The 13,012-nt window shown below is 33.3% G+C and overlaps 1 protein-coding gene across 1 annotated transcript in view; it reads left to right on the forward strand.

Moving 5' to 3' along the window:
* The first annotated feature begins 12,400 nt into the window (after nt 1-12,400).
* LOC111051124 (cilia- and flagella-associated protein 58) overlaps nt 12,401-13,012 on the forward strand; it is a 44,617-nt gene continuing 44,005 nt past the window's right edge. Inside the window, exon 1 of the mRNA XM_039435515.1 lies at nt 12,401-12,648. Within this exon, the coding sequence (XP_039291449.1) occupies nt 12,612-12,648 (37 nt within the window). The 5' untranslated portion in view covers nt 12,401-12,611. The remainder of the gene's footprint in view (nt 12,649-13,012) is intronic.

The raw sequence follows: 13,012 nt of genomic DNA on the forward strand, positions 1-13,012 counted from the left end.
GCTGTTCCTCTCACTTGAGTATTACCTATATTGAGCTTATCCATAGTTGCTGACATTTTGCTCCCTGGAGAAATTTCGACTACAATTATTGTACTTAACTTAGTTATTTATTGAACTTTCGCCAAAGTGTTTTTGGTCCAATTTTGCTTGTTATCTAGCTTAATGTTGTTGTTGAAATATCATTATTGTTTTTAGCTGTAACAATTCGCGTTTGTCTGGAATCGTTCTGATATTTGAAAATAATATTCCATGTGCACAATAATAATACTATCAATAGAACATAGATGATGGTCGGTTGATATTCAAAGTGATGGATATTTATTGGATAAGAGTTGGGAAATTTGATGCGAATCTCAAATTTAGTATTTCCTCTTTACATAAAATGTACGGTAGAAGCCATGTGTAAGTGTTCTTTTCAACTGTACAGATCACAGTATATTACAGTCCGGGTCCTGTAGCTTTGCCTATCGGCGGAGGGCCACTAGACTTCATTACTACCGGTTCAAAAACATCCAACATTTTTGAAAATGTATCTTATCATAAGCAACAGATACTCTCGAAAGCAACGGAGCTTTTTGGAGTCACGTCCTTTTAGCAATATCCCAGCCTATCAGCTGACATTCGTGGAGAATCTTTGTGTGTAGGGAGCTTCCTCCGTCTAGGGATGTAGGGACTCTGAAGCCTGATGTTTTTGCAAAGCCGTGAATATTACACCGCAAACCATACCTTGCCTCTAAGCCGTTTCAAAGTCACGGAGCCAAAGCTACGGGACGCGTACTCTAGTCCTACATCTAATTTTACAATTCTACTAGAGGGCACGAGTAAGATATGAGAAATAGGCTGTGCTGGAAATGCAGAAGGGCTACTAGGAGTAGACGGCCAGTCTACGCATTTGATAGTAGGCCTCCAGCGTGCTGTTGTTGTAGAACGTCACAAAACAAATGGTGGAGTTTGGAGCTATGGTTTGAGAACTGTAAACTGACAATTTTTTGGAATTATACTTTTTTTAAATCCATGATTTAGTTCTATTAAGTTCCCATTCCCTGAATAGAATTTACAATGAATTGTGTTGGCTATTCCCTGAATAAACCAATATGCTCTCAATAAAATTTATGTGAGAATACTGCTTAGTTAATACATCCAACAATGGGGAGTTGCGCTGTAATGAAGTTAATACGGTACAGTATTGACCCAAAAATGCAATAAAATTCAAACAAAATACAGAATTTTCCATTTGATACATGGAAAATATTAAATTCAAGTCTTTGAGGTAATTATTATTATAGAGTTTCTGAAATATTATAATGAAAATGTTTGCTTACAATACATCCATCCTTAAAATTATAGGGTAATTATTCAAAATTGAGAATATATTTAAAAAAAATCTAAAAATTATGTATTCATACGAATTGTTTATTGTATATGTAGAAGGTTGCCATTGTCTTTTCAACATATGATACACACTGTACACGAAATAATATTGATTGAGTTGCAAAAGATGTTCTGATCCTAAGAGGGTGAACTTTAACTGCGTGTTAAATTTAAAATTTTGTCAGAGTTTCGAATGAAAAACAACAGAAATGAAAACGCAAAACCGTTATGAGTTATTGTAAAATTATAAAAAAATTTTACTCTCCCCGATTAATTTATCATGAAAATGATATTAGTCGGTTATACTCTCCTCAATCGTGAAGAATCAAATTCAATATTATTGATTTTTTAGAAGGTTGAATTTTTTATCATGAAGATGATAATTGAAATCTTCACTTTATAGAATAATCTAAATTCAATAAGGGTTATCTAAATAATTATTATGATACATCCGATAATATTCGTACTTTTATTTTTTTTTCATGTCACCTTCATCACAATAGCACAAGCTGGATTATCAATCAATGAATTATCTTCATTTAAACCATTAATTTCTTCTACGCCCAGTAATCCTTGCTGCCGGTTGCACAAGAGCCGGTTAAATATCAATCGTGATTAATTTCCTGAGAGAACCAATCAGAAAAGTCTTCTTTCTAAAATAACTTTCTCTGATTAGCTCTCGTGAAATTAATCACGATTAAAATTAAGCCAGCTGTTATACAACTGGGCTTAAATGATTCTTGTGATTGTTTAATAAATTTTTTACACACAATATAGCCTATTATTGTTAGAGATTACCAAATTTGTTCCATTTGTAAATTCTTCAGATTGTTTTATTAAACCCAAGCACACATAATCAGTACCGGTATCTCACAAACTACTCAACAGCAAGCAGATCAGTAATAAAATCAACATTTTCCCCATTTCATTAACATTAGCGTTTGCTTCATTTACTCTCACAGTACCTATTACTGATTGAAATAGTACATTTGAAAAAATGAACGAAGAAAAATAAACAGTAAAACAACCATAAAGTTAAAATCGATATATGTTTAGATAGATATTATGTGTCTAATGGACAACCTTCCAAAAATTCATATTAATGTGTACGATGCACTAATTTTTTGTTTCCGCTATGATCATCATTTAGCAATTGGATTTGCAGTATAATTTGCATGAGTAATTCAAAGAAATTCAGTTGAAGCTAAAAAACTATTAAGTAGTGGAAGTTTCTATCACTTTATGGATTTATTTAGATGGAAATAATTATTCATTGTAAGCTTCATTACTCATTTAAAAACGTGAAACAAAAAATCAGTGGAGGATGTACTTAGAACAGAAAAACCTAGTTTATACTGTTTAGAATACATTATTCAAAATATATGAATATTATTAATTATTATCAAAAGTGAGTGTATTATCGATGATAAATGGATGAATGGGCGTGAATGAATGCGTGAATGCATGAAAACGAAAATCGAACTGAAAACGAAATCGGAAGTAAATTGAAGAAAGATAAAGATGGGAGAGTTAGCTCACGAGAAGTAAGAGAAAATTTTGTACCGAATAGATTTAAGACGAGGTAGGTTGTTCGAAGAGCGGCGGTGATTTTCTAATTTTGTACTACTGAGATTTCAGATTCATTTTGTATTTGTAGTTGTATTTTTTTTTTAACATTCTGTTATGAGTTTATCGAACAACTCTCTCTTAGTATTAACTTCTAGTCACAAATTCCTGTTTTCAAACACTAAAGAGCTTGAGAAATATCTCTATTTATCTGTATGATAAATTATTGAATCGGAATATTCATGCTAGTGAATATAATCCATCATTATGAATGTTGTTAGAGTTACTTTGTTGTTTTTTTTTAATTATTCAATACCGTAAGCTACAAGGTACTTGTAAGAAAGTTCTGAAGTTTTATTTCTCTATACCTAATTTTAGCTCCTTGATTTTATTCCTAGCTCCACTCAGAGTGACCTTATATTCTATTGTTACTGTAGTTATAAGTAGGTTATAAATTATTGTTCATTTATTGAATATATAATGCCAATAATTAGTGAGGTGAATATAAATATTTACAGTCATAATATGTTTTTTAAATGAATAACAGAGTAATAAAACTCAACTATATTGATTAGTTACATTAAAAGCTTGATGTTTTCTCTCCTATTCAGAAACTTAATTCCAGAATTCAATTATCTAATCTATTTCGATGTAATTATCCGAAGATGCATCCATGGTGAATCTTTTGAATATTTAAAGAATGTAAACGACTTTAGTTTAGTTTGTAGGGTGAATATTGATGTTGTGGAACTTTTCCATAATTGAATAGACTTGAAATGTTATCAAAAATCCACTTTATTTAAATAATAACATTTTACAGGAGCATGCTTTAAATAAAGTGGATTTTCGACAATTTTTCAAGTCTCCGACCTTGTCGCTTGATTAACTTGTATCCGAACTTTATCGCTCGAAACTTGAAAATTTCAAAATGAAACAGAATTTTTTAGAAGTCAGGGTATAATAAAAAATGATAATAGTAGGCCTATTGAGAAACTGAAGTATTCAGTCCCTTTTAAATGAAGTTGATCTTCACTGTAATAAATCATTAATGATACTTGGTTCTAATCTTCCGAACATGATACTGAAATATTTTTTTTCACAATAATTACGGTATTCTTCTGATACAAGAAGATTGTAAACCACGCTTATCAAAATTTTTCACTGATTTGATAGTATCCAAATTAGAAAATGTTTCAAAATCTCAATCTAAGATATGCAGCCTTATAACTGATATTAATCACAAAGAGGAGCTTCGTCTCAATTGGTATCAAACTATAAATAGACCAAAACTAACTGATCAGCTCTAAATAATCACAAATAAGTTACAGCCAATGACTATAGTGAGGTCCACGTTATAATGGCAGTGTTTGATTAGCAATGGTATTGTTATCCCTGTCTATCATTCAACAAAGCGGATAGCGCTTTCTCTTTCTCGCTTTGCTCTGTTGCCAGATCGTCTTTCAACAATGTAGAATGAATAATCAATTCAAAAACAATTTCATCTTGATTATGAAAATTCATTATGAGATGATTGAAAAATATAATTTCTTGCTTAATAAAATATTATTGATTATTTTAAACGAGAATGAACAGTATACTTCATCAATAAACCTGTATCAGCTACTGTCTTTAGAAGGCATTGACAAGACAGAGGATCGGCAACGTTGTTCTCCTATCTTCCTCCACTGCCATTATAACATGTACCTCACTATGGAAATCAACAAGTAATATCGTAGTGTAGGCCTAGTCTAGTTGAGTTCTTTCTTCAATCAAGATGTTCAATTATTTTATACTCTGTATAATTCACAAATCATAATATTGATAATTGTGTTATCTCACAATTTTTTATTATTTAATGAATAATAACAATTAAATCAAATGAATAGTGATTCCCTAACTCGTATTCATCTAGGGTATGATGTGCCTGATAGAGCAAAGTTCTATATTATATTTGTATGATAGAAGTTTATGGAATATGTCAAATATTCCCAATTGTGCTTTTCAAATCACATTTATTAATATATTTATTGCCAAGTTATGTATTTTGTCAGTTCGTATTCATTCGAGTATGAATTAATCTAAATATTAAGTTATTGATCACATTATAATATATTGATGTTTGCTGAAAGATTCGACTATCTCCTAAATTACAGAATATTCTTCTTTTCGAATTCAAATGAATAATTAATATTTTCTTAATATATAATGATACTTTGTATTCTGATATTAAAGTATAATCAATAAATTTCAGCCAGAGATTTTGATTCCACATTATTTGATTATGATTTGGAATGATTTCAATTAGGGAAACTACAGCTGATGATGAAGCACCCTCAGCTAGCATTGACTCTCGAATTTTGTGTCAATAGGTCTTATACAAAGTGTTTCTTATATCATGTTTTTCCAAAAATGACTGTTTCAAATGATTTGTTCAGAAATCCATTCTGTAGTATTTGTTTCATTATAAAGCTTATCAATATTTTGATTACAAAAAGGATGGTTATAGAATATAGATTACTTATTTTTGAATTTATCCTAGATTTATTGGTGCTAAAATTTATAGAATCACCCTTAAAGGCCTTCATATAAATTATCATCAACATTAAACATTATATCTATAGGTTATGCTGTAAGTAAGAAGTAAGTTAGTATCCTTACGCTGTAGGGATACTAAGTAAGAAGTTTATAAGAAGCTTGTAAGAAGCTTATAAATTATATTGTTTGCTTGTGGAGGAAAACTCCAGAATTTGCACAGAAAAATGTAGGAAATTTGTTTTTACGAGTATGTGTCGCACTACTTCTGATAAGTTGAAGTGGACTAGCAAAACAGTCAATTTCCATGAGGGAAGAATAATTATTCGAATCAGGTTTGAATTGCCATACACAACTAATCAGAATTTGAATCAAGCTGTAAAGCAGTGTTATTTTATATTAACACTTTTATCAGAGATATTGTGGAACTTCTCCATATTAAGATAAAGAAAGGAAAAAAGATGTTGTCGAATTCCACTATAACATCTAATTCCACTATAACATGTTATAGTGGAATTCGACAACATCTTTTTTCCTTTCTTTATCTTATTTTATATTTTTGGGAACAGAAACTTGATTTGAAAGTTTTCCTTTGTTAGAAATTCTATTTCACCTACATCATAGCCAACTCGGAGTAAAACGAAATGAGACTTGTAAAATGCAAAGTTAGTAGACAAAGTCTGTCTACTAACATTGGGTGAAATATTGCAAAATTGTGCATTATTGTGATACGTCTCATGCAACACCGTATGTTTTATCCAATGAGAACCCTGCACACAGTGTGTTTTGTCAAATTGGATATCCGTCATATAATATTTATGGGCTTGCATAAAAAGATAGAGCAATTTCGCACAATTTGGCAATGTGGGTTTTTCCAAGTGTCTACTTTGTTTTCATCCAGAATATATAATCAACCAACACAATCTCATATTAAACGAATTCTCCTGTCACACTTAGGCCCGGTTGCACAAAAGCCGGTTGAATTTTAATTCTGTTTAATTTCACAAGACCAATCGGAGAAGTCTTTCTTGAAAAGAAGGCTTCTCTGATTGGTTCTCGTGAAATAAATCACGATTAAAATTTAACCAGATTTTTTGCTACCAGCACTCAGCTTACAGCTTCCAAAATTAGGTTGTGCGACTCCTTGTAACACTCCGTATATTGCTTTATAATATTGGACATTTGTCCCAATATATTGCACTGTGTAAACTTGTCCTATCACTGTACTTCCCAACGATGTTTTACCATTAATTTCTAGTAAATATTTTTTTTCTAGTCTGATAGATTGAATATTCAGTTAGTTTTTATCATGAAAACCCTCAGCTTTTATGTTTTTATTTTTATACAGTATTTATGAGTAACAATAGGTAATTGTTTATTGTTATATTGTTATTAATATTCATTTAGATCAAATCTACGATCAATTCGTTGATTTTGAAAAACTTTTTGTGGAAAAAATAATAATTCTGTATAAGAATGTTAAGGGTTGTAGCGTTTTGAAGAATGTTTTGAAAATAATTTGTCTAACCAGCCTATTTGGTATATTATAGTTATGAGAATGCATATATTATGATTTTTTCTATTGCTAAAATAAAGGAGTAGAATTAAGTAGCCGGATATAAAAATAAAATGGTGATATTGCTTGATTGAGAGCAAACGAAAAATATAAACGAGATTTGTATGAAAAGGTGTGCATTGTATGATTATATTGGCGAATAAACGTGTGAAAACAGTGATTCTATGCTTATTTTCCTCAATATATGCAGCCTTCATGAAGGGACAGATCTACACTGCAGCATCCTAAAATAAAGAGATGTTAGATTCTTCATAATATGTAAATTACTTATAATATGCTGTCTTATACACTAAACCACAATAAAAGACGTAATATAGCTGACTATTCACTGAATTTTACAATGTAGAAATGAGGAGAATTTTTGATTGCGATACTACAATAATTTTTGTTCTTCATAAAATTCAACCATAGACTACATGAAAAAAATTATAATATTTAGAACCTGGCTGAGTCTCTGTAACGAATGGGGGTGGGGGTGGTTTGAAAGTACCATGTCTTGGTTTTTCACGTATATCTTGAACAATATGCGTCTTACAGACATTTTCATCGAATACAAAATTGAGGCATATTCATGTAAAATTTCTTATTTCATATTTATGTAGAAATTTTTCTATATCTCTCATAGTTTTCTAGAGATACGCTATCGGAGGGGTTACATTATAGAGAAAAACCCTTCTGCCCCCGATTTTTTAATCTTTTTGATTTGTGAAGCCGTATTTGGATATACCAATATATGCCCCACGTTGATAGTGATTTTTATATGAAATGCAAACAGTGATACTCTGATCCCTATTATGCAAATAAATTTGCAGAAATTGAAGGCCGTCCGGCTCGCAAATATGATGGGGTTCTAGCCACAGCTTTAGCTCAGTGATAAATGCATGAGTGATTTTATAATAATGGACCATGAAGGGTCTAGACAAATGATATTTACTAAGTCTTATCGCGCCCCCTGTGGGTTGGGGGAGCTTTGAGTCGATCATCGTACTCAAGAATGTGTTGAAAACCAGAATTCAGCCACAGTATCCATGCTTGTCGTAGGAGGCGACTAAAATGGACCTCAAGGCAACTCCAGAAGTTGCCTTGCCTTCAAACCCACGGGTTCTGCCCCATCAGGGCAGTTTTGGAGGGGCAAAAGGAAAACCTAAGAGACCAGAGATGGGTGAAACTCCAGGCACAAATGTGGGTCAAGAGGCTGAGTCGAGGGTGGCCGGGCGCTGGGCGCCCTAGAGGCAGTTTGGCGTCCCCTCTCTCAGCGCAATGACCTACATAAAGACCAGGAATGGAACTCTCGTGGGACACGAGTTTTGGGTGGAGAGACCAAAACTCACCACTGCTCAAAGAAGGACGGCCATTTAGGCGAAACTTCATGGGAGGAGTGAGGCTTCTGACCCTGCGAAGTTTCGAAGGGGCAAAAGAGAAAACCCAAGAGACCGGAGATGGGTAAAACTCCAGGCACAAATGTGGGTCAAGAGGCTGAGTCAAGGGTGGCCGGGCGCCCTAGTGGCAACTTGGCCACCCGTTTCTCAGCGGTAGGACCTTCAAAGTAGGCCAGGAGTGGAACTCACATAGATCATGAGGACTATCAGTCTGAAGAGACATCCAAGCATATCACACTGGATTTCAACAAGCAAACGGGTGATGAATGGGATCCTAGTATAGGAAAAACTCCTGGTTCTTGTAAAGAGCACAGGTATTGATTTGCCTAACTAACATACTACTTGGGAACACAATAAGCTTCGGTTGACGTGTGGGGTTCTTTGAACCTTTGGATCCTTGAATCCGTCCCTTCAAAAACAATAACCAATAAGTCTTACCGCCGCTCTCTTGAAGATATTGTAGAATACCAAGAAAGAAATCAAAATATAGTTGGCCATCAAACGATAGTCACCATTTGAATTTGGTTGAAATTCAGCTATGACTATACACTTATTTTGGCGAGCTGAACAAGAAAGCTTGTGATAAATTGTTTTTGGGAAACAAATTTTAATTTGTCCAAAATATTCGGGGGAGCACAGGGGTGCCGGGAAGAAGAATTTTGAAGGTCTGGAGGTTTTCCCGTAGCCTCCAGTGTAGTATGCAACAGATTTGGTGTTTAGTGTTCACAGCGAACTCATAGTTTTGGCTGGGAATTTTTTGCATTTTGGAAAACTTCAAATTTCCCGAGTCGCCATTTGAATTTGGTTGGAATTTAGCAATGGCTATAGGCTTATCTCCGTGTCGAAAAATTTTGGGGGGCTAGGGGTGCCAGGGGGGTAAAATTTTTGAGATTTGGAGGTTTCCCCATAGCCTCCAGTGTGTTGTCTAACTGATTTTGAGGTGGGTTTCCTGTGACAATCAGCCGTATTGGCTGTGAATTTGTTGTCTTTGCAGCTTTAATATAATAAGATGTTGCATTGACCATAAAGGAAAAGGAAACAACAAACAAACTGCCTTTCGCATCATTAATAAACCTACTATGAAAATATCGATATATTATCAATATATGATTATTAATAATTATATATTTTCAAACTTCTTTGGAAATGCATGATTCAAATCACATATTTTTAATAAGTAAAAGTGGAATACAGTAGGCCTACTAATTTCTACATTTTTTAATGCAATAGAATCAGTTTGCCCCCAAAAAAGTTAGAATTTGTTTGTTTGATATATTGATTGTTGAAACTTTGATACTTTCATTTCATAGTATCAATATATTGATATTTTCATTCGATACCATTGTATGCATATGGATAGTGAGAATTTCAAAATTATTGAAATATTTCAATAATCTTATTGAAATATTTTATATTTCAGGTGCGGGTTAATGATTTTTATGGGGGGACATTTGTGCTTTACACTGAAATAATGTTGGAATCAATAAAATAGTAGGTGGCTATTATTTGAATTGAAAACCTAAAAATCATTGGAAAGTCTCAGTGTGTAGGGTAATTCAGATAGGCCTACTGCATCATTTTCCCCACCCATAAACTGTGATCTAATTTGAAAAAGTGATAAAACTTTTCCAATTTTGGATAGAATCATTTGAAATTCTAAGATAAGGTTGATAATACATACAGAAATGTTCATGATGTTTTTCGGAATTTTTCATAATCAACTACAATATTAAATTTTTAAAAAGTTAAACGTCAGTAGCACGTTAAAGGCTCGTCTGACAGGATTTTTGCAAAGAACAAAATGTGCTGGAAATTCTCTTCTACACCTGAATAAGTCATCATGAATACATTGTTTTGGTAAAATTGAAAATCTGTCAAATTTATTCAAAGTTTTTAACTGCATTTAAAATTACCGTAAAAGGTCTATATATCGTTATCATTAACGGTGGTGCGTTGTAGACGATTTTTGCAAAAGACAAAAAGTGCTGGAAATTCACTTCTACACCCGAATCAGTTATAAAAAATACATTGTTTCTGGAAAATTGAAAATCAGTCAAATTTATTCAAAGTTTTAAACTGCATTTAAAATTACCATATCGTTACGGTAAAATTACCATATTCGTTAACGGTGCGATGTAAACGATTTCTGCAGGAGACAAATATTGTTTGAAATTCAATTCTGCTCCCGAATTAATCACCGTAACAGAAAGCCTGAAGTGAGAATTTCTTGGAAAACTCCAGAAATTTTCATCAAATTCAATTTAATTGGCATGAAACATTTTGTATCTCCATTACAGTGTGTTGTAGACAATTTTTGTAAGAGATTGAAAGGTGTAGAAATTCGATTTTACATCTGAACTGTTGGTCAGAAAGCCTAAATTGAGAGTTGAAGAAATGTTTAATTTTCACTTTTAAGATTTTCACGTGAAAAAAACTTGATTTTCACATTGTGTGTTGACATGGGTAATATCATCCTGAGAGCTCAGAAACCGGTCCTTATTGATATCAATGAAGATTTAATATAATCAATTTTCTGTATTCACCATGATGTCAATTTGTTTGTATTTACTTCTTATGATATCCATACACATTTATTGATATCACTAAACGTTCAGTGATATCAATAGACGTTCATTGACTATTTACCGTGATGTCTATTGATATCCATGAACTTTTATTGATATCCATGAACATCTATTGATATCCATGAGCATCTATTGATATCCATGAGCATCTATTGATATCAATAGAGTTTTTCTATTGATTTCTATGGATCTCTTCCACTAGGGCCTTCAATAAATTGTTAGAGGGAAGCGAATGTCAGCCTAATACTGGTTATGACTTGGCTGAAGTACCTGTAAATATTTTCAATCAACAATATCGAATAATTATTGATACAGGGAGTGAAATAAACGCAATTGGTAGTGAATTATTATCTGAAATGAGAATGAATAACAATATTTACCTTATTCTGGCTCCTAATATTAGTATTGTTGCTTACTATAAAAAATATTAGTTTTTCATATATTAAGACGAACACATCAAAGTAATTTCAAAGAAATTATTCAATATTAGTATTGGAATAATAATATATAACAAAACGAGCTCTGCAAGTTTTTTCGTTAAATCAATATGAGTTTTTAAAGTTTTAGTTGCACAGTTAAGCCGGTTTGATTCTAATTGTGATAAATTGTACGAGAACCAATTAGAGAGGCCTTCTTTCGAAAAAGCTTTCTCTGATTGGTTCTTGTAGAAGTAACTACGATTGAAATTCAACCGGCTTTTGTGCAACCGGGCTTTAAAGTAACTTTTGAAACATTCTATATTAATTTCAGTGGAAGCTCGTGTTAAGGTTGCATGGTTGCACAACCCCCTTCATTTTGATGATAATAAATTAATTTATTTTTTTTTTGAGTAAATGAAGTGACTGAATTTATAAGTGAGCTCTATTATTATCTCAATATTACTGATATTATCTTCACAATTTCATCATAGTCCTATAATAAGAGCAGCAAACTGTAGAACGTGCACGCAGTTCACGCGAAATCAGACGCTGTGGTGGAACTGAATAGTGAATATAGCATTGGAGGTAGCAATCCTCCTGCAACCACTCATGTACGCGCACTATGTATATTAGTAGTGTGATATATTTTTCCACTCGAGCCCATAAGACCAATGTGGTGGCAATTTTTCTGCAACCATCCGCTTGAGTCACTAGCAGTCCATACCACACTAGATGTGAAATTACCCCGTACCAGATTCTGATGAATGTGAAAGTCTGCTATCTGCTCTCCCATGAGTATCCTAGAAACCCTCTATGCCATCACCGTCAGGCGCCGTCCGGCACCGACCGTCACCGTTGCGTACCGGCAACATTGCTTTGCAATGTTTTAAACGAACAGCAACCCACTATACCCGTCCGTCACCGGCCACGACCGTGTCCGTCAGTCACCGTCGGCCACCATTGCTGTTTGGGGCATTCTTACCGGATAGCCGGTCCGTTTTTTTATCATTCTTCCAGTCGACATTCAACTATCAGTGAAGTCACATCGCCAGTGTTTTGTTGTAGTGCGCATTTGTTCTGTGAGCAATGAGTACGGATGAAATGTTGATAGAGGCTATTAGGGAGTATCCCTTCCTGAATAATACTAGTAATAATAGTTATCACGACAACATGAACAAAGATAATGCTTGGCAGGAAATCTCAAAAAAGTTTGATACCAGGTAAGTTATTTACAAATATTATTCTGTAAGCGAAATTATGAAATCAAAGTTTTGGCCGTTTGATTATCACACGATGATGGGAAAGGGCTCAAATTAAAGTTCTTGATCCAAGGGACTAGGGAAAAGTTAGCAGTTGTCTTAAAAGTCATCAGCAAGCGATAAATAACGTAAAACTGTTACTGTGTTTCAGTAAACGTTACTGTGTCTCACTGGGAATTTCAGTAACTCGAGCAATTCGTAGAACTTCTTTGGAGTCATGCGGAAATATAAAAAGAACTTAGCATCGTCTTTTTTCAAGTCATCAAACAAATGATGAAATTCACCACATTCGTTTCTTCTTCTGAAGATTCCGTGCACCCAGTAC

This window comes from Nilaparvata lugens, chromosome 9 (assembly GCF_014356525.2).
Source record: "Nilaparvata lugens isolate BPH chromosome 9, ASM1435652v1, whole genome shotgun sequence".
Classification (NCBI taxonomy): domain Eukaryota; kingdom Metazoa; phylum Arthropoda; class Insecta; order Hemiptera; family Delphacidae; genus Nilaparvata; species Nilaparvata lugens.